At 46.0% G+C, this 27,650-nt stretch overlaps 1 protein-coding gene across 5 annotated transcripts in view; it reads left to right on the forward strand.

Annotated features, from left to right (window-relative positions):
- FARS2 (phenylalanyl-tRNA synthetase 2, mitochondrial) overlaps nucleotides 1–27,650 on the forward strand; it is a 394,255-nt gene that overhangs the window by 157,529 nt on the left and 209,076 nt on the right. For all 5 annotated transcript variants that reach the window (XM_044293989.1, XM_044293991.1, XM_044293992.1 and 2 more), the window contains one exon: nucleotides 12,418–12,549. In XM_044293989.1, the coding sequence (XP_044149924.1) occupies nucleotides 12,418–12,549 (132 nt within the window). The remainder of the gene's footprint in view (nucleotides 1–12,417; nucleotides 12,550–27,650) is intronic.

The following is a 27,650-nucleotide window of genomic DNA, read 5'->3' on the forward strand; positions in this document are numbered from 1 at the left end:
TGTCCTATACATCAAATTAGTGCCTGTTCAGACCAATGCAGTTCCTGTACCACTAAGTCTCTGTTACTTGTCAATTAATGACAATTAGAGATGAGCAAATTTCCGCTTCTGAAATTCATTCACACTTCATTTACTGGTAAAAGGTGAATTGCGTTATGGATTCCGTTACCACGGACCATGATGCAGTTCTATGACGGAATGCCTTTAGAGGCATTCTGTCATAATAGAAGTCTATGGGCTGCAATACGGATCCGTCCCGTTCCCGTTATGCAGGAGACGACTCCCCTGCATAACGGAAATGGGACGGATAGGTTTTGCAGCTTCTATTATAATGGAAAGCCTCTAAAGGCATTCCGTTATGCATTCCGTCATAGAATTTCGTTATAGTCCGTTGTTACAGAATCCATAATGCAATTCACCTTTTACCAGCAAACGAAGCATGAACGAATTTCAAAATATGAAATTTGCTCATCTCTACTGACAATGTCTGTACAGTATAAAGTGCTTGTGCATTAAAGTAGGAGTATTAATTGGTGCCTACTGATACTCACTGTATTATAGACAGACCAATAAGTCGGCATAGGTATTGAGATTGATCGCACAACAGCACGTTTCACCAGTCCTCAGGGTCCTTTCAGATGTGCTGTTATTTGTAGTGCTTTGGTGGCAGGAGCTTGTTGGGGGATCTAGCGCTGATGTTCCTGGGTCAGATCGCACTTCTCTCCACTCTCTGCTTGCCTCTTTGACCGGCTGCACCTTACAGTTCTCTTCGCGCGTGCGTTCTTTGTATATGGAAATGCCGGACTTGCTCGAATGGCGCCGATATAGTACCTTAAACAAGCAGCGCCAGAAGATCTCGATCTATAACTTGATGTATAGGACATTGATCTTACCGCCTTTAGCATATTTATAATAGCCTTATATGCGTGAGCTCCGCATCTAGGCAAACAATAAAGGGACCGTGACCGCAATGAGCTATTTTTTGGGTTTAGTTTTGTGTCATATTTGTATGTTGCTGCTTATATTAATGTCACTGTGAGCCAGCCATACTTGCTTGATTGTTTGCTTTTAGCTAAGTGGTAGTAGCCGGCTGCGCTCCAGCATTTTGATCTGGCGAGCTTTCCCTTCTCTTGAAAATTGCTGTTCAGGCGCTCTCCATACAATCTGACTGAGCTTGAGCTATTTTGCAAAGAAGAATGAGCAAAAATGCCTGCCAAAGCTGGTAGAGACATCGCCCAAAAGACATGCAGCTGTAATTGCAGCAAAAGATGGTCGTACAAAGTATTGACTCGGGGGATGAATACAAATGTACACCACACTTTCCAGACTTTTATTTGTTGCAAATTTTGAAAACCAGGTATAATTTTCTTTTCACTTCACACATATTTGCTACTTTATGTTGATCTATTGCATAAAATCCCAATAAAATTCATTTACGGTAAGTTTGTGGGTGTAATGTGAAAAAAAGTGGAAAAGTTGAAGGGGTAGGGATACTTTTTGAAGGCACTGTACATATACAGGTGCATTCATCGGGAAGTGGAGGATAAATTGTAAATCCTGATACTTCTTTCCCAACATCTGCGGTTGAGTCGGAGCACCCCCATACACATAAGATAGTTGGACAATCCTACCAAAATGGGCATATTCACACGATTGGCATCCGATGTGTATGAGCACCGCTGGGTCAATCGTCTCCTCCAACCTCTCTAAATAAACACATCAAGGAATTTTCCAAATGTGCATGAAAAGGGTCAGTGGAAATCCAACTGTTCAGTGATTGGCTGCCGCGGTCACATGACGTCATTGCACCAGAGCAGCAGCGCTAGAATGGCATGAGGATTTACCAGGGAAGTATCATTTTTCCCTGTTTGCGTCTCCTTGGGCAAATTGTGGCAGATCCTGGCAAATTCTTTCGTTTTTTGTAGTCAGCACTTTTATAAGGCCAGTCCAAACCTTTACAGTAGTCGTCCCATTTTCCCATTTCTGAGATATTGATAGGATATGCCATAAATGTCCGTTGGTGGTTCTGTGTCAGAAATAGGGCTCTGCCATGAATGGGGAGGATGCCACACATGCAGGGTTTTCTCCATTCACTGCTATGGCACTTCTGAAATTCACCGAGTGTCATTGGTATCTGATTGGTCAGGATCAGATTCCTGGCACCTCCGCCGATCAGCTGCGGGGCACTCGGATGGACTCTGCAGCCTCTTCATAGTATAGCAAGCACTGTGCTGTACATTGTATGGCGGCCGTGCTTGTTATTGCAGTTCAGTCTCATTCACTTGAATGGGTCTGAGCTGCAGAAAGGCCATGTGGCCGATGAACATAATGCCACAGGTCCTGTCACATGGTTGATTGTGGGGGTGAAGGGGGTTGGACCCCCAAAAAATCACATATTGCTGACCTATCCTGAGGATATTCTCAGTAAACCCCTTTAAGGCTCTGTTCACTTGTCTGTTGGAGGCTTTATTGCACAGTGTTATTGCGTCACATTTTATGGAAAAAATAATCAGTTATTCAGAACTATTCTTCACACATCATTCACAGCTGGTGGAAGCCATGATAAGAGCCGTCTCTCTGGCGCTGTCAGTATGTGTCTTATGATGGTTTCTGTGATAAATCATCTGTCTGTCTACTTATCTGCCTGTCTGTCCACCCATCCATCTCATATCTATCTATCTATCTTCATCCATTACATCTATCTACAGTGGATATAAAAAGTCTACACACCCCTGTTAAAATGTCAGGTTTCTGTGATGTAAAAAAAATGAGACAAAGATAAATAATTTCAGAACTTTTTCCACCCTTAATGTGACCTATAAACTGTACCAGCTCAATTGAAAAACAAACTGAAATATTTTAGGTGGAGGGAAGAAAAAATATTAAAATAAAATAATGTGGTTGCATAAGTGTGCACACCCTTAAACTTATACTTTGTTGAAGCACCTTTTGATTTTATTACAGCACTCAGTCTTTTTGGGTATGAGTCTATCAGCATGGCACATTTTGACTCTTCTTTGCAAAAACACTCCAAATCTGTCAGATTGCAAGGGCATCTCCTGTGCACAGTCCTCTTCAGATCACCCCACAGATTTTCAATCGGATTCAGGTCTGGGCTCTGGCTGGGCCATTCCAAAACTTTAATCTTCTTCTGGTGAAGCCATTCCTTTGTTGATTTGGATGTATGCTTTGGGTCGTTGTCATGCTGAAAGATGTTCCTCTTCATGTTCAGCTTTCTAGCAGAGGCCTGAAGGTTTTGTGCCAATATTGACTGGTATTTGGATCTGTTCATAATTCCCTCTAGCTTAACTAAGACCCCAGTTCCAGCTGAAGAAAAACAGCCCCTTGGCATGATGATGCCACCACCATGCTTCACTGTGGGGATGGTGTTCTATTGGTGATGTGCAGTGTTGTTTTTGCGCCAAACATATCTTTTGGAATTATGGCCAAAAAGTTCAACCTTGGTTTTATCAGACCATAACTCCTTTTCCCACATGCTTTTGGGAGACTTCAGATGTGTTTTTGCAAAATCTAGCCTGGCTTGGATGTTTTTCTTTGTAAGAAAAGGCTTTCGTTTTGCCACTCTACCCCATAGCCCAGATATGTGAAGAATACAGGAGATTTCTGTCACATGTACCACATAGCCAGTACTTGCCAGATATTCCTGCAGATCCTTTAAAGTTGCTGTAGGCCTCTTGGTAGCCTCCCAGACCCGTTTTCTTCTCGTCTTTTCATCAGTTTTGGAGGGACGTCCAGTTCTTGGTAATGTCACTGTGACATATTTTCTCCACTTGATTCACTGTGTTCCATGGTATAACTAATGCCTTGGAAATTCTTCTGTACCCTTCTCCTGACTGATACCTTTTATCAATGAGATCCCTCTGATGTTTTGGAAGCTCTCTGTGGACCATGGCTTTTGCTGTGGGATGCGACTAAGAAAATTTCTGAAAAGACCAACTAGAGCAGCAGAACTTTATTTGGGGTTAATGAAAGGCACTTTAGATGATGGCAGGTGTATGCTGACTCCTATTTAACATGGTTCTGAATTAGGGATGAGCGAACTCGAACTGTATAGTTCGGGTTCGTACCGAATTTTGGGGTGTCCGTGACACGGACCCGAACCCGGACATTTTCGTAAAAGTCCGGGTTCGGTGTTCGTCGCTTTCTTGGCGCTTTTGTGACGCTTTCTTGGCGCTTTTTGAAAGGCTGCAAAGCAGCCAATCAACAAGCGTCATACTACTTGCCCCAAGAGGCCATCACAGCCATGCCTACTATTGGCATGGCTGTGATTGGCCAGAGCACCATGTGACCCAGCCTCTATTTAAGCTGGAGTCACATAGCGCCGCCCGTCACTCTGCTCTGATTAGCGTAGGGAGAGGTTGCGGCTGCGACAGTAGGGCGAGATTAGGCAGATTAACTCCTCCAAAGTACTTGATTATTGATCGATCTGCAGCTGTGGATCATTGAGCTGCTGATACTCAATTGCTCACTGTTTTTAGGCTGCCCAGACCGTTTGTCAGTCACATTTTTCTGGGGTGATCGGCGGCCATTTTGTGTCTTGTGGTGCGCCAGCACAAGCTGCGACCAAGTGCATTTAACCCACAATGGTGTGGTTGTTTTTTGGCTAAAGCCTACATCAGGGTGAAGCTGTCACACCAAGTGCATTTAACCAGCAATAGTCTGTTGGTTTATTTTTTGGCCATATACTACATCAGGGGCAAGCTGCGCCTGTCACCAAGTGCATTTAACCCTCAATGGTGTGGTTGTTTTTTGGCTAAAGCCTACATCAGGGTGAAGCTGTCACACCAAGTGCATTTAACCAGCAATAGTCTGTTTATTTTTTGGCCATATACTACATCAGGGGCAAGCTGCGCCCGTCACCAAGTGCATTTAACCCTCAGTAGTGTGGTTGGTCAAGCTATCACACCAATTGCATTTAACCAGCAATAGTCTGTTCATTTTTTGGCCATATACTACATCAGGGGCAAGCTGCGCCCGTCACCAAGTGCATTTAACCAGCAATAGTCTGTTCATTTTTTGGCCATATACTACATCAGGGGCAAGCTGCGCCCGTCACCAAGTGCATTTAACCCTCAGTAGTGTGGTTGGTCAAGCTGTGACACCAAGTGCATTTAACCAGCAATAGTCTGTTTATTTTTTGGCCATATACTACATCAGGGGCAAGCTGCGCCCGTCACCAAGTGCATTTAACCCTCAGTAGTGTGGTTGGTCAAGCTATCACACCAAGTGCATTTAACCAGCAATAGTCTGTTCATTTTTTGGCCATATACTAAATCAGGGGCAAGCTGCGCCCGTCACCAAGTGCATTTAACCAGCAATAGTGTGGTTATTTTTTGGCCATATCCCAGTCTAATTCTGTCACTAAACCCATACCTGTCACCCAGCGCCTAAATACTAGGCCTCAAATTTATATCCTGCTAAATCTCTCGTTACCGCTGTCCTGTTGTGGCTGGGAAAGTTATTTAGTGTCCGTCAAAGCACATTTTTTGTTCTGGGTTGAAATACAATTCCCAATTTAGCAATTTCATAATTTAGTGGTTTCTGCTATATCAGAGCTATTTGAAATCTATCCCTAAAAGGGTATATAATATTCAAGGTGCACATAGGGTCATTCAGAATAACTTCACACACACGCTACTGTGCATTTCCAAGTCTAATTCTGTTAGTAAATCCATACCGGTCACCCAGCGCCTAAATACTAGGCCTCAAATTTATATCCCGCTAAATCTCTCGTTACCTCTGTCCTGTTGTGGCTGGGAAAGTTATTTAGTGTCCGTCAAAGCACATTTTTTGTTCTGGGTTGAAATACAATTCCCAATTTAGCAATTTCATAATTTAGTGGTTTCTGCTATATCAGAGCTATTTGAAATCTATCCCTAAAAGGGTATATAATATTCAAGGTGCACATAGGGTCATTCAGAATAACTTCACACACACGCTACTGTGCATTTCCAAGTCTAATTCTGTTAGTAAATCCATACCGGTCACCCAGCGCCTAAATACTAGGCCTCAAATTTATATCCCGCTGAATTTGAATACAATACATTGGGCCAAATAATATTTTTGTTGTTGTGGTGAACCATAACAATGAGGAAAACATCTAGTAAGGGACGCGGACGTGGACATGGTCGTGGTGGTGTTAGTGGACCCTCTGGTGCTGGGAGAGGACGTGGCCGTTCTGCCACATCCACACGTCCTAGTGTACCAACTACCTCAGGTCCCAGTAGCCGCCAGAATTTACAGCGATATATGGTGGGGCCCAATGCCGTTCTAAGGATGGTAAGGCCTGAGCAGGTACAGGCATTAGTCAATTGGGTGGCCGACAGTGGATCCAGCACGTTCACATTATCTCCCACCCAGTCTTCTGCAGAAAGCGCACAGATGGCGCCTGAAAACCAACCCCATCAGTCTGTCACATCACCCCCATGCATACCAGGGAAACTGTCTCAGCCTCAAGTTATGCAGCAGTCTCTTATGCTGTTTGAAGACTCCGCTGGCAGGGTTTCCCAAGGGCATCCACCTGGCCCTTCCCCAGCGGTGAAAGACATAGAATGCACTGACGCACAACCACTTATGTTTCCTGATGATGAGGACATGGGAATACCACCTCAGCATGTCTCTGATGATGACGAAACACAGGTGCCAACTGCTGCGTCTTTCTGCAGTGTGCAGACTGAACAGGAGGTCAGGGATCAAGACTGGGTGGAAGATGATGCAGGGGACGATGAGGTCCTAGACCCCACATGGAATGAAGGTCGTGCCACTGACTTTCACAGTTCGGAGGAAGAGGCAGTGGTGAGACCGAGCCAACAGCGTAGCAAAAGAGGGAGCAGTGGGCAAAAGCAGAACACCCGCCGCCAAGAGACTCCGCCTGCTACTGACCGCCGCCATCTGGGACCGAGCACCCCAAAGGCAGCTTCAAGGAGTTCCCTGGCATGGCACTTCTTCAAACAATGTGCTGACGACAAGACCCGAGTGGTTTGCACGCTGTGCCATCAGAGCCTGAAGCGAGGCATTAACGTTCTGAACCTGAGCACAACCTGCATGACCAGGCACCTGCATGCAAAGCATGAACTGCAGTGGAGTAAACACCTTAAAACCAAGGAAGTCACTCAGGCTCCCCCTGCTACCTCTTCTGCTGCTGCCGCCTCGGCCTCTTCTGCTGCTGCCGCCTCGGCCTCTTCCTCCGCCTCTGGAGGAACGTTGGCACCTGCCGCCCAGCAAACAGGGGATGTACCACCAACACCACCACCACCACCTCCGTCACCAAGCGTCTCAACCATGTCACACGGCAGCGTTCAGCTCTCCATCTCACAAACATTTGAGAGAAAGCGTAAATTCCCACCTAGCCACCCTCGATCCCTGGCCCTGAATGCCAGCATTTCTAAACTACTGGCCTATGAAATGCTGTCATTTAGGCTGGTGGACACAGACAGCTTCAAACAGCTCATGTCGCTTGCTGTCCCACAGTATGTTGTTCCCAGCCGCCACTACTTCTCCAAGAGAGCCGTGCCTTCCCTGCACAACCAAGTATCCGATAAAATCAAGTGTGCACTGCGCAACGCCATCTGTAGCAAGGTCCACCTAACCACAGATACGTGGACCAGTAAGCACGGCCAGGGACGCTATATCTCCCTAACTGCACACTGGGTAAATGTAGTGGCAGCTGGGCCCCAGGCGGAGAGCTGTTTGGCGCACGTCCTTCCGCCGCCAAGGATCCTCCTCCTCTTTCTCGGCTTCCTCCTCCTCTTCTTCCACCTGCTCATCCAGTCAGCCACACACCTTCACCACCAACTTCAGCACAGCCCGGGGTAAACGTCAGCAGGCCATTCTGAAACTCATATGTTTGGGGGACAGGCCCCACACCGCACAGGAGTTGTGGCGGGGTATAGAACAACAGACCGACCAGTGGTTGCTGCCGGTGAGCCTCAAGCCCGGCCTGGTGGTGTGTGATAATGGGCGAAATCTCGTTGCAGCTCTGGGACTAGCCAATTTGACGCACATCCCTTGCTTGGCGCATGTGCTGAATTTGGTGGTGCAGAAGTTCATACACAACTACCCCGACATGTCAGAGCTGCTGCATAAAGTGCGGGCCGTCTGTTCGCGCTTCCGGCGTTCACATCCTGCTGCTGCTCGCCTGTCTGCGCTACAGCGTAACTTCGGCCTTCCCGCTCACCGCCTCATATGCGACGTGCCCACCAGGTGGAACTCCACCTTGCACATGCTGGACAGACTGTGCGAGCAGCAGCAGGCCATAGTGGAGTTTCAGCTGCAGCACGCACGGGTCAGTCGCACTACAGAACAGCACCACTTCACCACCAATGACTGGGCCTCCATGCGAGACCTGTGTGCCCTGTTGCGCTGTTTCGAGTACTCCACCAACATGGCCAGTGGCGATGACGCCGTTATCAGCGTTACAATACCACTTCTATGTCTCCTTGAGAAAACACTTAGGGCGATGATGGAAGAGGAGGTGGCCCAGGAGGAGGAGGAGGAGGAGGAGGAGGAGGAGGAGGAAGAGGGGTCATTTTTAGCACTTTCAGGCCAGTCTCTTCGAAGTGACTCAGAGGGAGGTTTTTGGCAACAGCAGAGGCCAGGTACAAATGTGGCCAGCCAGGGCCCACTACTGGAGGACGAGGAGGACGAGGATGAGGAGGAGGTGGAGGAGGATGAGGATGAAGCATGGTCACAGCGGGGTGGCACCCAACGCAGCTCGGGTCCATCACTGGTGCGTGGCTGGGGGGAAAGGCAGGACGATGACGATACGCCTCCCACAGAGGACAGCTTGTCCTTACCCCTGGGCAGCCTGGCACACATGAGCGACTACATGCTGCAGTGCCTGCGCAACGACAGCAGAGTTGCCCACATTTGAACCTGTGCGGACTACTGGGTTGCCACCCTGCTGGATCCACGCTACAAAGACAATGTGCCCACCTTACTTCCTGCACTGGAGCGTGATAGGAAGATGCGCGAGTACAAGCGCACGTTGGTAGACGCGCTACTGAGAGCATTCCCAAATGTCACAGGGGAACAAGTGGAAGCCCAAGGCCAAGGCAGAGGAGGAGCAAGAGGTCGCCAAGGCAGCTGTGTCAATGCCAGCTCCTCTAAGGGCAGGGTTAGCATGGCAGAGATGTGGAAAACTTTTGTCAACACGCCACAGCTAACTGCACCACCACCTGATACGCAACGTGTTAGCAGGAGGCAAAATTTCACTAACATGGTGGAACAGTACATGTGCACACCCCTCCACGTACTGACTGATGGTTCGGCCCCATTCAACTTCTGGGTCTCTAAATTGTCCACGTGGCCAGAGCTAGCCTTTTAGGCCTTGGAGGTGCTGGCCTGCCCGGCGGCCAGCGTTTATCTGAACGTGTATTCAGCACGGCAGGGGGCGTCATTACAGACAAACGCAGCCGCCTGTCTACAGCCAATGTGGACAAGCTGACGTTCATAAAAATGAACCAGGCATGGATCCCACAGGATCTGTCCGTCCCTTGTCCAGATTAGACATTAACTACCTCCCCTTAACCATATATTATTGTACTCCAGGGCACTTCCTCATTCAATCCTATTTTTATTTTCATTTTACCATTATATTGCGAGGCTACCCAAAGTTGAATGAACCTCTCCTCTGTCTGGGTGCCGGGGCCTAAATATATGCCAATGGACTGTTCCAATGTTGGGTGACGTGAAGCCTGATTCTCTGCTATGACATGCAGACTGATTCTCTGCTGACATGAAGCCAGATCCTCTGTTACGGGACCTCTCTCCTCTGCCTGGGTGCTGGGCCTAAATTTATGAAAATGGACTCTTACAGTGGTGGGTGACGTGAAGCCTGATTGTCTGCTATGACATGAAGACTGATTCTCTGCTGACATGAAGCCAGATTGTCTGTTACGGGACCTCTCTCCTCTGCCTGGGTGCTGGGCCTAAATATATGCCAATGGACTGTTGCAGTGGTGGCTGACGTGAAGCCTCATTCTCTGCTATGACATGCAGACTAATTCTCTGCTGACATGAAGCCAGATTGTCTGTTACGGGACCTCTCTCCTCTGCCTGGGTGCTTGGCCTAAACTTATGAAAATGGACTGTTGCAGTGGTGGCTGACGTTAAAGGGAACCTGTCACCCAAAAATCGCCTATTAAGCTGTTTACAGTACCTTATAGTGCTGTATACTCGTTTCTTGATGCACTTTTTGTTCGTTTTCCCGCATGTCTGCTCATTCAGAAATCGATGTTATATTCAGCTGCTGCCCCGTGCTTCAAGTCAGGCTTGAAGTCACGGGGGCAGCGGCCTCGGCGTCTTACATGGCCCTCTCCCCGCCCCCTGCCTCTGTTACTGACAGCCGAACTCCGAATCCGGGACCGCGCTCAACGGCCGCATGCGCAGTAAAGGGCGGCAGGAGCGCGGTCCCGGCTGCCGCGCGTACTACGCGCCGTCTTACTTTCGCCGCACTGCGCATGCGCCCGACATCCTGTATCAAACGCGCCCGCGCCCAGATGCCGGGCGCGTTTGATACAGGATGTCGGGCGCATGCGCAGTGCGGCGAAAGTAAGACGGCGCGTAGTACGCGCGGCAGCCGGGACCGCGCTCCTGCCGCCCTTTACTGCGCATGCGGCCGTTGAGCGCGGTCCCGGATTCGGAGTTCGGCTGTCAGTAACAGAGGCAGGGGGCGGGGAGAGGGCCATGTAAGACGCCGAGGCCGCTGCCCCCGTGACTTCAAGCCTGACTTGAAGCACGGGGCAGCAGCTGAATATAACATCGATTTCTGAATGAGCAGACATGCGGGAAAACGAACAAAAAGTGCATCAAGAAACGAGTATACAGCACTATAAGGTACTGTAAACAGCTTAATAGGCGATTTTTGGGTGACAGGTTCCCTTTAAGCCTCATTCTCTGCTATGACATGCAGACTGATTCTCTGCTGACATGAAGCCAGATTCTCTGTTACGGGACCTCTCTCCTCTGCCTGTGTGTGTGCTGGGCCTAAATATATGACAATGGACTGTTGCAGTGGTGGGTGACGTGAAGCCTGATTCTCTGCTATGACATGCAGACTGATTCTCTACTGACATGAAGCCAGATTGTCTGTTACGGGACCTCTCTCCTCTGCCTGTGTGCTGGGCCTAAATATATGCCAATGGACTGTTGCAGTGGTGGCTGACGTGAAGCCTGATTCTCTGCTATGACATGAAGACTGATTCTCTGCTGACATGAAGCCAGATTGTCTGTCACGGGACCTCTCTCCTCTGCCTGGGTGCTGGGCCTAAATTTATGAAAATGGACTCTTACAGTGGTGGGTGACGTGAAGCCTCATTCTCTGCTATGACATGCAGACTGATTCTCTGCTGACATGAAGCCAGATTCTCTGTTACGGGACCTCTCTCCTCTGCCTGGGTTCCGGGGCCTAAATATCTGAGAATGGACTGTTCCAGTGGTGGGTGACGGGAAGCCAGATTCTCTGCTATGGGACCTCTCTCCAATTGATTTTGTTTAATTTTTATTTATTTAATTTTTATTTTAATTAATTTCCCTATCCACATTTGTTTGCAGGGGATTTACCTACATGTTGCTGCCTTTTGCAGCCCTCTAGCCCTTTCCTGGGCTGTTTTACAGCCTTTTTAGTGCCGAAAAGTTCGGGTCCCCATTGACTTCAATGGGGTTCGGGTTCGGGACGAAGTTCGGATCGGGTTCGGATCCCGAACCCGAACATTTTCGGGAAGTTCGGCCGAACTTCTCGAACCCGAACATCCAGGTGTTCGCTCAACTCTATTCTGAATGTGATTGCTTAATTCTGAACACAGCTACATCCCCAGTTATAAGAGGGTGTGCACACATATGCAACCACATTATTTTATTTGTTTGTTTTTTCTTCCCTCCACCTAAAAGATTTCAGTTTGTTTTTCAATTGAGTTGTACAGTTTATAGGTCACATTAAAGGTGGGAAAACAGGGGTGTGTAGACTTTTTATATCCACTGTATTTATCTATCTTCCTCCATTACATCTATCTATCTATCAATCATACCTCCCTCGATAAGCCCCTGTATATAATAGTGCTGTAGACATGGTACTGGGGGTGTTCTACTTGTGGTGGTACAGAAGTGGTCAGACTATAAATGGCTGCAGTGACGCCTCATATTCTGCCATGTGAGGTGCTGGGAACAAGCAGATGCCCAGTGGCCGCCAGTCCTTCCCACTTCCAGTGAATGACAGGACTCCTGCTATCTTCTTGGCCAGTAATGGGAGAAATGTGACATGTGATGGACGGGCTCTCACAGACTGTCCGCACTGGTTCTTTGTAAATTGGTGGAGACATGAGCGCCTTGTCTTGTATGAAGAATTATGCAGTAGGATACATCTGTCTGATCTCTATAATAGCATTTTATTCTACACAGGGCTGGAGATTAGATGGGTGGACTGTTACTTCCCCTTCACTCACCCATCTTTCGAAATGGAGATCAAGTTTCAGGGAGAATGGATGGAGGTATTAGGATGTGGTGTCATGGAGCAGGAGTTAGTGAATTCAGGTAAGGACATCTTGGCTTTCTGCCATATATGGAAAACAAAAGCATGGACTGCCATTGTAGAATCCGAATATTTTGAGAGCGGAGCTCCTGTCACCTCTCCTGACATGTCTAGTAGTAACTAGTTGCATTCCTCATGTAACAAAAATTCTGGAAAATCTATTCTTATTCCTCTATTATACCTACAAGAAATGAATAAATGCATGAATGAATTGCCAGCAACCCCCAATGAAGTTTCATCTAAATGTTACCACTTAGCGGTGTATCTCTGTACAGTCTGCCACTGAGAGCTCCATTGGCTAATGTCAGACTGTGTAGGGACACCCCCCCCAACCAGTAATACCCAGTTGGGTCTTTATTGCAGACTGATAGTTATATTAGTTTATACATTTCTAGTAGGAATAATAGAGTAATGGCACACCATAGAGTCATAAGAATAGATGCTCCAGAGTTGTCATCACATGGGGAATGCGTTGTAGTGACTACAACAGACATGTCAGGAGAGGTGTCAGGTCCTCTTTAAGGCCTGGACTACACTGCGACTTTTTGTAGCGCGACTGATTGATCTTAACTATTTAACTACAGCTGTATTCCAAATGAATCTTTTTGGACTGCAAGGTCATTCAATAGTTAAAATCAATAAGTCGCGCTACAATAAGTCGCAGTGTTGTCCCACAGAAAGTTATGTGATTGCACTGATATAGTTTGATTACCACACCAACTGACCTCTGACACCCCTATGATCCTGAGAATGAAGGGGCCGCAGCGTTTGTTTAGCGTTGCGTCCCCTTCTAAGTTTTCCTTGCACTGCTGCAATACTGGCCACTTGGCTGGGCAGAGAACCGTTATACCATCGATACAGGCTATGTGGGGACACTCGGCTATTTCTAGAAGTAAATGGAGCAGTGGCCGCGCTTGCACAGTGCACACTCTATTCATTTCTATGGGACTTCCGAAAACAGCCGCGCAGATATTTTTGGCATTGTCATGGAATGAGTGGAGGGAACCGTGGGCGCTCCGTTCTAGAGATAGGTGCGGGTCCCAGAGATGACACCCTCAGCTATCTGACAAATATGCCACCGTTGTGTACGGCGAGACTGCCCCTGTAAACTACCTTGTGTAGGCTTAAAAAAATCATGGCAGCTTTCTTCCATAAACAGCAGGACACGTCCCCGTGAGTTGTGTCTGACACTGCAGATCAGCTCCATTGAGTTGAATGGGGATCAGCTTCTATACAACATGCATCCCCTCCGGACAGGCGTGGGGCTGTCATGATTTTCTTAGCCCTGACAACCTGGTTCCCATACATGTACAGCACCTGTTTCTTCAGGATTGCACTTAAAGGGCGAGTGGTATCAAATTCTGCATTCGTTTTCTTCTTTTTCACGACTCTGAGATGCTTTGAAGTTGTAACATGTTTGGGGAGTTATCACGTCCTTGTCATGATTTGCATTAAGTGTGTGGATCAGCAATGTGTACAGGTGTTTGGTGGGCATACATTTGTTCTGTAATATATGCAAACATTTCAATGAAATAGAAGTTGTGGGTTTTACATTGACTTTTCAAATGACAGCATATACATATGCATTCATGGCTGTTCCTCTTCAGATCCGTCGAACAGATGGTGCTTGGAAGTTATTTGTGCCTTTGATGTTATACTTGACAATACACTGCGCCTTTGATTGTTGTGTGGCGGCCATGTTGACTCGGTACCGCCTTGCACTTAGCTGGCCATTAGATCAGATGGGCAGGCAGTGGTGAGGACAACTGATGGCCATGTGAGTGCGTGATATTCCCTTGGAGGGAGGATGGCTGTGTAGGGAAAACAATGAATCCCAGCAGGGTCTAGCTGTCTCCATGCACAGCACCTTGGGGCTCATTAATAATGACCCCCGACGCAAGAAACTAGCGTAAAATAGTCGCGCGCCCACATTTTGCAACTTGTAGAATCACTGTGTGCCTAAATTTAGGGACACGTGCCATTTCTACACCGTCCTCGCCACTGGGGAGTAGTGGGGGGAATGGTGTGGGTGTGGGCCATAAGCCCCCAATGCATCCTGGTGTAGTGGCTATTGATATGTATTTCAGCTAGGGGCTTTAGTAGATTTCAATCAAGGCGCAGGCGGATGAGGATAATGCCTGTGCCTTATCATAAGGGCTCATGCACATGAATGTATTATTTTCCGTTTCCGTTCCATTTTTTTACAGGTTCGTATGCAGAACCATTCACTTCAATGGGCCCGCAAGAAGACATAAATGACTCCATGTGCATTCTGTTTCCATATCACCGCATGTCCGTTCCGCAAAATAATAGAACATGTTCTGTTCTTGTCCGTATTGCGGACAAGGACAGGCATTGTTACAATAGATCCGCAAAAAAAAAAAACGGATTTAATGGGAATGTCACACGGATGTCATCCGTTTTCTCTGCGGATGCGTGTTTTGCGGACTGCAAAATACATATGGTCGTGTGCATGAGCCCTTAAATAAATTCATCCTCAGCACATGGCAATATCAAAGACTGAAGTAAAATGACTGCCCCCCTCATATCCTTAGAGTATGTTCAGACAGAGGATTTGGGGTGCGAGTTTCATCGTCGATTCAGTGCCAAAACCAGGCCGAATACATGGGAGGCATTGTGGCATTTCAAATTTTGCCGCCGTCCATTCTTGCCCGGTTTACCGCATGGACCCTTTGCAGAGCCACAGCAGGAGCCTGCTCTCAGTTTAGCTCCCTTCAGTGAAGCTAAACCTAGAGCGGGTCCGCATGAAAACCCACGGCAGAAAACGCAACAGTTTTCTGCTGTGGGATACATGGCGAATTTTGTCGAGCATAGAATCCGCCGTCTTAACATACCCTCACCAACAAATACTAATGTATCGGGTTGTCATGTCCATGCTGATAATTTGCCTGGTTTCCTTTTTAGCCTCTCAGACATGTTAGTTGTGTGAATTACTGCAGTGAGGTAGGTGGCGCCAAGTGGCTGGAATGTGCTAAGATGTCTCCCCACTGAAAATAAGGATTAATGATATCACTGAGGTGGCATTAAAAAGCCCTCTGCAAACCGTAAATCTGTGTCAGACAATGCAGAGTCTGGAGATCTCTCAGCGGTGTCCATTCTACAGTGCTCTTGTAAAGTATAGAAGGTCTGAAGTGAAGTTCTGCTGCAGACTGATGGACAAGTAAGTGGTCGCCATTAATCTTCCTCATTAAAGGGAGTCAGTCGGCATGAAATTCACAGACCAGACACAACTTCAGTTGAATGTAATACCTTTCATTTGAGATCCATTTGCTTCATTCTAGAAAAAAAGTACTTTTAATCCATATGAAAGTGAGCAGTTAAGTGCACCGAGGGTGGACCCAAGCCATTTTGTGCACCCTTTCTCCACCTGCTTCGTCTTCCAGCCCCTTTGTCTCCTTCCTGGTTGACAGGGCCAGGCGAGATGACTATGCAGGAACCTGGCTCTGTCAATCAAAAAGGAGGAGTAGGGGCTGCAGAGGAGGCAGGAGGAGCAAGAGTGCACAGAGTGGCTTGGGCCCGCCGTCGGTGCACTTAACTGCTCATTTGTGTATGTATTAAAATAACTTTTTCTCTATAATGAAGCAACGGATAGCTAAATGAATGGAATCATTCCACTCACCTGATCTAGCCCTACAAAGCATTGTGCCTGGTTTATCAGTGAATTTCTTGGTGACAGACTCCCTGGGCTAAGGCAAGTATCATGTACGCGTATAACAGCATGTTACATGCAGTGAAGAAAAATGGCTGGGTTGTTATGGAAACCTGGAGTAAAACTGTGTGCATGTGGAGACTAAGGGCCATGCGAGCTTCTATTGGCTGATGAGGGACATTTGACCGTGTGTATGGCAGTTAGGATTTGAAGAGAAAGGCTTGCATTGGCTAATGCAGTTCACTTCTTGGAAATATCTCAGGAACGTTACGTCCTAGAGAGCTGAGACGTCTAAAAGCTTCCCGGGCACCTGATGTACCTGTTTGCCAAATTTGGTGAAGATCGCTCTAGTCATTTGGTCACACATAAAGAACGGACAGACAGACTGAAACTCATTTTTATATATAAGAGACTAGCAGAAGGACCCGGTTTCACACGGGTATATTTCATCTATTTCATTTTTTGTTTCCGTGTGTCGTAAAAAAGATATCAACAGTTTCCCCCAAAACAGTGACCTCTACAGTACCCGACCCTTTAACAGTGACCTCCAAAGTGCCTGCCCCTTTTAACAGTGACCTCCACAGTGCCCACCCCTTTAACAGTGACCTCCAAAGTGCCCGCCCTTTTAACAGTGACCTCCACAGTGCCCGCCCCTTTAACAGTGACCTTCACAGTGCCCGCCCCTTTAACATTGACCACCCCTTTAACAATGACCTTCATAGTGGCCGTCCCTTTAACAGTGCCCGACTCTTTAACAGTGATCTTCATAGTGGCAGTCCCTTTAACAGTGATCTTCATAGTGGCCGCCCCTTTAACAGTGACTTCACAGTGCTCGCCCCTTTAACATTGACCTCCACAGTGCCCGCCCCTTTTAACATTAACCTCCACAGTGCCCGCCCCTTTAACATTGACCACCCCTTTAACAGTGACCTTCATAGTGGCCACCCCTTTAACAGTGACCGCCACAGTGCCCGCCCCTTTAACATTTACCACCCCTTTAACAGTGACCTCCACAGTGCCTGCCCCTTTAACAGTGAACTCCACAGCGCCCGTCCGTTTAATAGTGGCCCCTGCCCCCCATGCATGTAGCAGTGGAGTTGTGCCGTCATACGTCATATGACTGAATATTTAAGGACCTGCGACCTGCTAAAAACTGTGATCAGTTGTTATGGCAACCTGAAGTAGGACCTGCGAGCTTCTATTAGCTAATAAGGGACATTTGACCGTGTAAATTGCAGTTCGGATTTAAGTGAAAGGCTTGCTGGCTTCTATTGGCTAATGTAGGTCATTTTTTGGGGAATATCTCAGGAACGGTACGTCCTAAAACCTTCCTGGACACCTGATGTACCTGTGTGCCAAATTTGGTGAACATCGGTCCAGTCGTTTGGTCGAGCATAAAGAATGTCCAGACAGACAGACAGAAACTCATTTTTATATAAATAACAGATTCATTAAAGAGGACCTTTCACTAGAATAAAACATCTAAACTAACTATACAGACATGGAGAGCGGCGCCCAGGGATCTCCCTGCACTTACTATTATACCTGGGCGCCGCTCCGTTCTCCCGGTATAGCCTCCGGTATCTTCATATGTTGGGCTCCACCCATAGCAACCAATCAGATCCCACCTTTCATTATCCAAATTGGCTCTGAAAAACGAAAGGAGGAATCTGATTGGTTGTAAATCTGGCTTAGTGCAGGGAGGGTTTGGTTATACGTTTGTTAACCAGTATAGGCAGATGATGCCAGGTTAATGAGTGTACAGGTACTCTTCTGCGCCACAAACAAGGTGAATGAATGAATTAAAGCTGTCAAATATTTACTTAAAGGTGTTCTCTCCCATGCATAACCGCTACCACTTCTACATAATTAATAGTCTTTGATGTGATGTCTCATTTTCATGAGCTGTTCCGACACAATTAGGTTAGGAAAAGGCATGTTTATGTAAGAAGCGCTGCTTAAAGAAATCCACATTTAGAACTGAGATGGTGAACGTTTTCCAGCACATAGTACAATATTAGTTCTGCCAATTTGCTGTAACTTACTTTCAATAATGCGTTACACCGCTGACGCAGCAGTACACTTCTGATAGTTGATACACTGTGAGTAGAATTATTTGTTTTAAAGGGAACCTGTCATCCACTTTATGCTAACCTCACTGAGGGCAGCATAAATTAGTGACAGAAATGCTGATGTCAGCGGTGTGTCACTCATGATCTAATAGTAAGTGGTTGCTGAGAACCAGGATCATAATCATTGCAGCCCAGGCCTTGAAAAGAGTCAAATCTACCTGAGAAGAGTCCTGGTTATTCCTAATCTCCTGCCCTCCTCACCCATCTGCTGATGATTGGCAGTTCTCTCCTAGAGAAAGGGAGAAAACTAGGTAGAAGCCGGTCAGTCATCAGCAGGTGGGCAGGAATTCATGAATAACCAGGACTCTTCTCAGGTGGCCGGACTCTTTTCCAGGCCCAGTCTGCAAGGATTGTGATGTTGGTTCTCGGCAACCACTTACTTTTAACTTATAAATGACCGACCGCTGAAATCAACTCACCTGTCTCTCTACTTTATTCTGCCCTTAGTATGAGTAGCATAAAGTTGATGACAGGTTCCCTTTAATGCTTTTATACCTTGCAATGTATAGTATTTGCGTTGAGTCTGTCAAGTTTTTAGGCTTAAAGGGAAACTCCAGTAAGAATATGAGTTTCACACCATAAGAGTTCTTTCAACATTCCTACAGAAAATTTCTTTAGCTGCATATTTTTCTATTAGGCAGGACCCTGAATATATTCAGGCTGTTGCTTAGTAACATTGGACGTAGACTGAGAATGATAATGTTCTTTCCACAGCTTTGACACTGTTTGCCTTCCATATGTAATTTAGTAAGGACTAGTGGACAGATGGAAGAAAGTATGACTACTAGATCAGACTATACTGGGTTTGTTTGTAGTCTGTAACCATGGAGACACATAGGATTGCATAGGAGTTGTAGAGACAAAATAGTAGGATATTTTTATTCAAGACTATTTTCATAATTTTTTTTATTTTGTAACCACCTTAGGACTGACCCCAATTTGCCATTACAGATGCAGGAATATTTTCGTTTTCATTGCACCGCATTGAGAGAGCCATAACTTTTAATTTTTTTCTGTGTAGCCATATGTGAACTTATTTTTTTGGGGATTACATGCAACTTATTTATTACCGTATTTTTCGCTTTATAAGACACACTTTTTCTCCCCAAAAGTGGGGGGAAAATAGCTGTGCGTCTTATAAAGCGGATACTTCGCTGGCCGCTATGCTTATGCTACACAGCGCAGCCAGCAAAGTATCAGTGTGGAGGGAGGAGGCGAGGACACTCATGGCGGGGCCCGGTGCAGTGATTCTACTCTAATACACAGGGCCCCGCAGCTGTTAAGTGCATTCATGCGCTGCCTGCCTGTTCATTCATAAAGTGAGATAAGCGGGCAGGCGGCGCATGACCCAGGGAGCTGCGGCAGGCGGCGCATGACCCAGGGAGCTGCCGGTCTGCGCCGTCTTAATGCTATACATACGGTACTACAGTAAGTACAGAGCAGTGCGGTATACATTAAAATATGGATCGGATTGAATGTACTTAGCAGCTGCAGGGCCCGGTGTATTAGAGTAGAATCACTGCATCGGGCCCCGCCATAAGTGTCTCTGCCTCCTCCCTCCACACTGATGCATCTGATGGGGGATCTGTAGATGACCCTTACGGGGATCTGTGGATGACATAATTGTCATCCACAGATCCCCCATCAGTGTCATCCACAGATTCCCCATCAGTGTCATCCACAGATCCCCCATCCGTGTCATCCACAGATCCCCCCCATCAGTGTCATCCACAGATCCCCCCATCAGTGTTATCCACAGATCCCCCCCATCAGTGTCATCCACAGATCCCCCCATCAGTGTCATCCACAGATGTCATCCACATAACAGTGCGGCATCCACAGACCACCATTAGTTCAAAACCTACCAAAAGCACACCTTTTGGTTCAAAATATTTTTTTCTTATTTTCCTCCTCAAAAACCTAGGTGCATCTTTTTGGGGGAGAATAATAAAAACACCAATTCTGCCATTGTCTATTATACATTTTGCGCCATTCACGGTCTGGCATGAATAGCATGTGACCTTTATTTGATAGGTTGGCATGATTACAGAAATACAAATATGCACAGTATATTTTGTTTTTGTTTTTTTATTACTTTTGTACAGTAATGGCATATTTCATGGAAAAATAGATTTATGCCTCATTAAAATAACCATTGCTTATACATATTTTGGAATATTACGGTGCATATAAGTTATTAACCTTTATTAATTTTTGCTGGGAGAATGGAAAAAAAAAAGCAATTCTTATGTTGTGTTTTCTTTTTTCTTTTTTTTCTTTTTATTGCATTATTAAGCTGTTCACCATGCAGTTTAAAGGTAACCTGTCACCATAAAAATTCTGTGTAATCTGCAGGCAGCATGTAATAGAGCAGAACGAGCTGGGCAGATTCATATATCGTTTTATGGGAAAAGACTCAGTAAAACGTGTTTTATTCATTTAAATTTCTGCTCGTTCTGGGCTTTGAAGTAACCATATACCGGTAAATCCAAACAAATGGTACAATGTACTTGTAAGGCCTCATGCACACTGCCGTATCTGTTTATACGGGTACCGGCTATGTGCATCCCACATTTTCCCTTCCGCAGGTCCCACAGTATGTTTAAAGTGCCTATTCTTGTCTCCAAACGGACAAGAATGGGAAATGTTTTTTTCTCCGCTGCAGCTCGCTGATGCGGCCCCATTGAAATGAATGGATCGGATGCAGACCGAAACTACGGTGCATTTTCAAGCTATAAATGCTTTGTTGCAATAATTAGGAATCTGATACCTGTTAGTGTGAACTTACACACTGAATGACACCTACTAGTGATAATGAATTGCGTATGTTGTCGTGAGTCATACAACAAGCGTCATTGCCCTAGAAAACATTCTTGGGTGTCTATGCTATTTTTCAGGATTCTCCTTTAGACTGGCCAGAAAACGATATCAGAAACTTCATGTGTGATGACCGCACTTGAGTCTTGACAGTAGCTCCTTGTGATAAATGGGTTTTACAACATTTTTATACTGATGACTTATCCTCAGGATAGGTCATCAGTATCTAATCAGTGGGGGTCCGAAACCCGGGAGCCCCGCCGATCAGCTGTTTGAGAAGGCAGTGGCCCTCCTGTGAGCACTGTAGCCTTCTCACAGCTTACCAAGCACAGCACCATACATTGTATAGTGGCTGTTATTGGTATTGCACTCAGCCCCATTCACATGAATGGGGCTGAGCTGTGACACGTGATGTCACTGGCCTAGGAAAAGCAGAGAGAAGGCCACAATGCTCACAGGTCAGATACTGATGACCTATCCTGACGATAGGTCATCAGTAAATTGAGGAAAGTGATCAATTTAAAACTTAACTTTTAATAATCTAATCATAGTAAATTGGCCCCAAGATAAATAGATAACAACATAGAAAATACAAAATAAGAAGCAATGTGGAAGGTCACCCTACAAATAGTTGTGGCACTCAGTGACCAGAACACACTTAGGCTACTTTCACACTTGCGTTCAGAGCGGATCCGTCTGAGACGGATCCGCTCATATAATGCAGACGATGGCTCCGTTCAGAACGGATCCGTCTGCATTATATTGTAAAAAAATTTCTAAGTGTCAAAGTAGCCTCAGACGGATCCGTCCAGACTTTACATTGAAAGTCAATGGGGGACGGATCAGTTTGAAAATTGAGCCATAGTGTGTCATATTCAAACGGATCCGTCCCCATTGACTTACATTGTAAGTCTGGACGGATCCGCTTGCCTCCGCACGGCCAGGCGGACAGTTCAGGTGTCCGCCTGCTGAGCGGAGGCTGAACGCTGCCAGACTGATGCATTCTGAGCGGATCCGCGTCCACTCAGAATGCATTAGGGCTGGACGGATGCGTTCAGGGCCGCTTGTGAGCCCCTTCAAACGGAACTCACAAGCGGACAACTGAACGCTAGTGTGAAAGTAGCCTTAGATAACAAGAGGTGCTCAGCGGCACCAAAAAAGTAACCAGGTGGTCCTACCGCTCTGTTGAGATGCTCCTTGGTACAACAAATGCCTCGCCGGTGTTGGATGATACACGTACATAGCCCTCTCCCTGCCTAGTCCCTACACGCATGTTTCACTATAAAGATGAGTGTAAAGCTCATCAGGGGAAACAAGGGAGCTTGGGCTATTAAACTGAACCGGGTACACTGGCAAAGATATCAGCCGTGTCCCCTAAACAGAAACAAAGTATGTCCACGATCCTGATGTAGATTCAAGTGGACAGACTAGCAGTAGAAAAGGAAAAGAACCCCTGATGCTGGACCCCTCTCCTACTACCAAAGTGCTGGCACATGGACTGATGTAGCCTAAGGTAGTGCTGAGAACCGCCACCTTTTGAAAAGCCAGCCTCAGAATGAGGCTTGGCTAAGACACTCCTACTTCACCTGATAGTGCGGGTCACGCGGGGAAGTATATCGCATTGCGAGAAGGGGAGGTCGCTGGGCGGACGCTTGTGAGTATGATGACATCACTGCGTCCAATCTCGTCTATTTACGCGACATGACGCGACAGTTGCAATCGGGACGCTACCCCTGGGTCCTGTCAGGGAGCGCAGCTACTGATGTGCAGCTGCGCTTTGTAAGGTAAAAGGCATTAGCGGCATAAAAGATAATCAAAGTAAAATGACTATGCTGGCCATACAAAGGCACCTGCCCGAGGGAAGAGGGATGGAAAGATGGAACATAACAACATAACAAATAATAGCTGATTCCAGATAGGTCATCAGTATAAAAATGTTGGAAAACCCATTTAATCTTCGATTTTGAAGATTTTGGGGTAGTAAATGCTACAGAATACAATTTCTAGTTAGACACCTTAGTAATATTTTAAACACTTTTGTAAGTATTGTTGGCCTGAAATGCAAAGTGGTTTAGGCAGAACATTGGTGCCATATTTGTAAGGGTTTGTCTGACATTTTGATATTGATGGCCTATTTTTAGGATAGGTCATCAATATCCGATTGCTGGGAGTCTGACTCCCGGGACTCCTGACTATCAGCTGTTTGAAGAGGCTGTAGCGCTCCAGTTAGTGCTGCGGCCTCTTCCTAGGTCAGTGACATCTTGTTCACCTTCGAGTAAATGGGCCTGGGCTGCAATATCAAGCATAGCTACTATCTAATCTACTGCGCTGTGGTTGGTAAGTTTCAAGTAGACCACGGTGCTCATCGGAGTACTACGGCCTCTTCAAACAGCTGAAGAAGGAAGGTAGGGTGCCGGACCGCCACCTTCCAGATATTGATGACCTGTCCTGAGGATAGGCCATCAATATCAAAATGTTGGACAACTTTAAATTAAAGGGATTGTCTGACATGAATGAACTTGCTGGAAAGTGTTTAAGGAGCATCATTCAGAAGGATCATCTCTATTAAACCAGCCATAATGCCTGGTAGGGCTGACCCTGCTGTTTAAAAAAAATAGCTTTCTTCCCCCAATCCATTACTATGCTTAGGGGAAGTAAGAGTTTCTAAAATTTCCAAATTAGGACAACTGCTTGCATCTCCGTGCAACTTAGTTCCTCCACTTTGATTCCCTGGACACTGCCCATCCAGGGAAGCTTAGCAGAGGTGCTTAGGTGTATTTAATCTGTAGGGTTAGTCCAACCAGGCATTATTGCTGGTTTAATAGGGTTGATCCAACTGACAGATGCCCTTTAAAAAGCAAGAAAACATCACTTTTAAAAGTCCCACTGTGCCAGTGCTGAGGGTTTCATCCCTGCCAATTCTGTTCCTGCCTGACCACAAGTGATGATATTCTGTGACCACTGTGGAATGAATGGCCTCAGTGGTGACTTGCACATGAAAGGCACATAAGCTCTGAGTCTCTGTAGAACCTCATGACTTTGGATCACTTGATGAACCTCGTTATTTTGGGTAATGATGTGAGTGCAGTACAATAGACCCACGATCCGATAGGAACTGAATATCATATTACACTGTGATGCAGTCATTTCTTAAGGGGAGTCACGGTCAGTCTGGGAGATGTGGCCAACAGTGATGGTCAGTTCGCCTCAGGCCTCATTCACATATTCGTCAAGGAGATCCACCTGCCTGATCTGGCACAAATGTCGGCCAGACAAAAAATAGTTGCATACAATGGTTTTTGTCCAGCCGAAACCTGGCATTTATACTGGAAAGTGGGTGGGTCACCACTACTACTTTTCTTAGCCTGACGGATCGGCTTGATGGAGATGTGAACGAGGCCTTGGGTCTGTAAAAACCATGAACAGCAAACAGATGCCATCCACATTTGGTCCCTTTGTTATGGACCCCATGCTTGGTGTCGTTCAGGAAAGTGATATGGGCCACCTTACATTTCTTTTCATGCACATAAAAAATGGAAGTGAAAAACATGTGAAAAAATAGACGCACAGACCAAAGACGTGGACATCATCACAGGTGAAAATGAACACAAACGTTTGAAAACGGCCTTACATTACAGTTTAGGACACACAATTTTGAAGCCATTGGGTGAATACTTGTCAGTGATAAGTTGCAGCAGAAGTCCCATCATGCTTGTATTCTGTTACACACGTAGGCCCAGATATACTTATCCTATTATTAGAGTAAGCTTAGACAGTCGGTCTGGACCTACACCAGATGTATCACAGTGGCTCAGGCTGGATGATAGGTTCGTCAAGGATACTGTACTAAGGGTAGGAAACAAAATCAGGCCATTTATATTGGCACTATGCATTTAGTTTTGTTTCCAGTATATTGTAGTGGTTGCAATTGGACGACAGATACACTGAATGGCCACTTTATTAGAGGCACCAGCCCTTTCAGGATTGGGGCTTCCTGGAATTGAAAAAAGATGTGACCCCCGCCTCCCCCAAGTGAGCAAGTTTTCCAAGTTTTCAGGGTGAATCCATATTATAATGGGAAAATCAAGCAATTTTAATGACTTCTAATGAAGCATGAGTCATTATTGCTAGACAAGACAGGGACAATCTATCAAAACATGCCAACCCTCTGGGCAGCGGAATACAACGTTGGTGCTACAGCTAATGTGAAGTATTTACAACTCATCATTCCTTAGCAGATACGGACTATAACAGCACATCAACAGTTCATGTAATGTTACCATCTAAAAGAAACAGAAAGGTGAGGCTCTAGTGGGTAGAAAAAACAAAAACAAAAATTGGATCACTGAGCAGTAAAACATCACCTGGTCAGATGAATCCACATGTCTGTTGCACCATACTAATTAGAGGGTCTGAATTTGGCACAGTGATCCCTATCCTGTTATGTGCCAACAGTTTAGACCGGTGGAGGTGCAGTAATGGTGTGGGTAGTGTTTTCTTGGCACACCATGGGTCCTCTGATACTTTTAGACAGTAGGGCTTACCGAAGCCCTCATGGCAGAAGGATACTTTCAGCTGGACAATGCACTATGCCACAAGGGTCATGTAGTCATGAATTGGTTACAGGAACATGACAGTACATTTTCCTTACTTCCCTGGCTTTGACAGACCCCAAATATCAATCCTATAGACCAGTGATGGTGAACCTCTTAGAGACCGAGTGCCCAAACTGCAACCCAGAACCCACTTATTTATCACAAAGTGCCAACACGGCAATTTAACCTGAACACCAATATCATATTTCTTCCATGTACTTTATAATTTTGCTATAATATCCTGCCTACATTCAATGTGCTGCCTGTGCTGTTCATAGCATGTCCTGCACTGATGAATGGCAGGAAAAGTCTAAGGCATATTGGTACACCATAGACTTTCTCCAGGGTGCGGGTGCCCACAGAGAGGATTCTGAGTGTCGCCTCTGGCACCCGTGCCATCACTGCTATAGACCATCTCTGGGATGAAGTAGAATGGGCTGTTCAGAACATGTCAGTACCTCCATCTAATTTGTGGCAACTTTGAGAAATGATCCTGTCCACATGGACCAATATTACTGCAGAACGATTTCAACACCTGGAATCCGCGCCACAATGAACTTCTGCAGTTGTGAAGGAGGTCCAACATGCTACAAGATGGGCGTCTCTAATTAAGTGGCCATTCAGTGTTAATATACATTTCAGGTATATACTGAAAAAAGTGTGAAAACCTACGACATTCACTATTTTCACCGAAACTGGAGACAAAAGGCATTCACAAAAAATGCATATAAGGTTAACTGCACATATCTTCATTCCTTAGAAAAATATCTAGATCTAAAAATCACTAGTGACCTGTTCTTGCAAATATTTTGAGGCCAATTTGGACTGTCGAACAACGAAACTATGAAGCTTAAATAGTTTGCAAAGAAAACTTGTCACTTTCCTGTATTTAGTGCAAGCCAATTAATATTCCCTGTGGAAAATGTACTGTGTAATCTTCATTTCATTATTTCCCTCCTCCTTCCCAACCTTCAGAACCCTGGAATTACCTGCTAATTAATACAGTTGTGACTCACATGCCATCTGCCAGAGCCAGGAACTTTCTAAAGTCAGTGTTAGAACGTCTCAGTCCCCTACTGCCACTCACATCCACTAAGCAGGTGGTGTTATCATTTTAATGACACTGACGGAGTGAAGGAGGGAAATACTAGGGACACAGATAGGCCTATACAAGTGCTGTGCTCTCACATATTCCTCTGGAATCTAAAGCAGCCAGGAATATTGAAAGATGTCTTTCAGGTAATAAGAGGTAAGTCTTCCAAAATATCTGCACTCTTACAAAGCACTCCACTTATCATACATTTGCTGGTCACTTTGCCAAATTTAGGTACTCTACATTATAAAAATATAGTAATACTTTCTACAGTAGTTTTATCTTAAAGGGGTCAGCCTATGTGGGACGTTGATGGAATATTGCCAGGATATGCCATCGATGTCAGATAGGTGTGGTTCCCATGTCTGGAACCCATGTCTGGTGCTTGCCCAGCAGTATGGGAGTTCTGAAAATAGCTGACCAAGTGTTCTCTGCCATTTTCGGAAGTCTCACAGCTGTAAATGGAGAGCACATCGTACAAGAGCTGCCTTCTCTCTGTTCTCCACTTTAGTACTGTTGGAAATAGCCAAGGCAGGGCTCTGCTATGTTTGGAACTCCCATAGCGGCGAACTTAGGTTGTCCATGCATGCACGGCTGCTTTCTGCTCACGTCAGGGGTCCCATTCTTGGACCTATCTGAGATTGATGGAATATCCTAGTGATTTACCATCAATGTGCTAGATGGGAATACCCCTTTTAAAGGACATCTTTCATCAAGATCAGCCCTATTAAATGAGGAGTACTGCCTGGCAGGGTTGATCATGCTAAATTCATTGTTACCTTCCTTTCTGCAATGA

This window comes from Bufo gargarizans, chromosome 5 (assembly GCF_014858855.1).
Source record: "Bufo gargarizans isolate SCDJY-AF-19 chromosome 5, ASM1485885v1, whole genome shotgun sequence".
Taxonomy (NCBI): domain Eukaryota; kingdom Metazoa; phylum Chordata; class Amphibia; order Anura; family Bufonidae; genus Bufo; species Bufo gargarizans.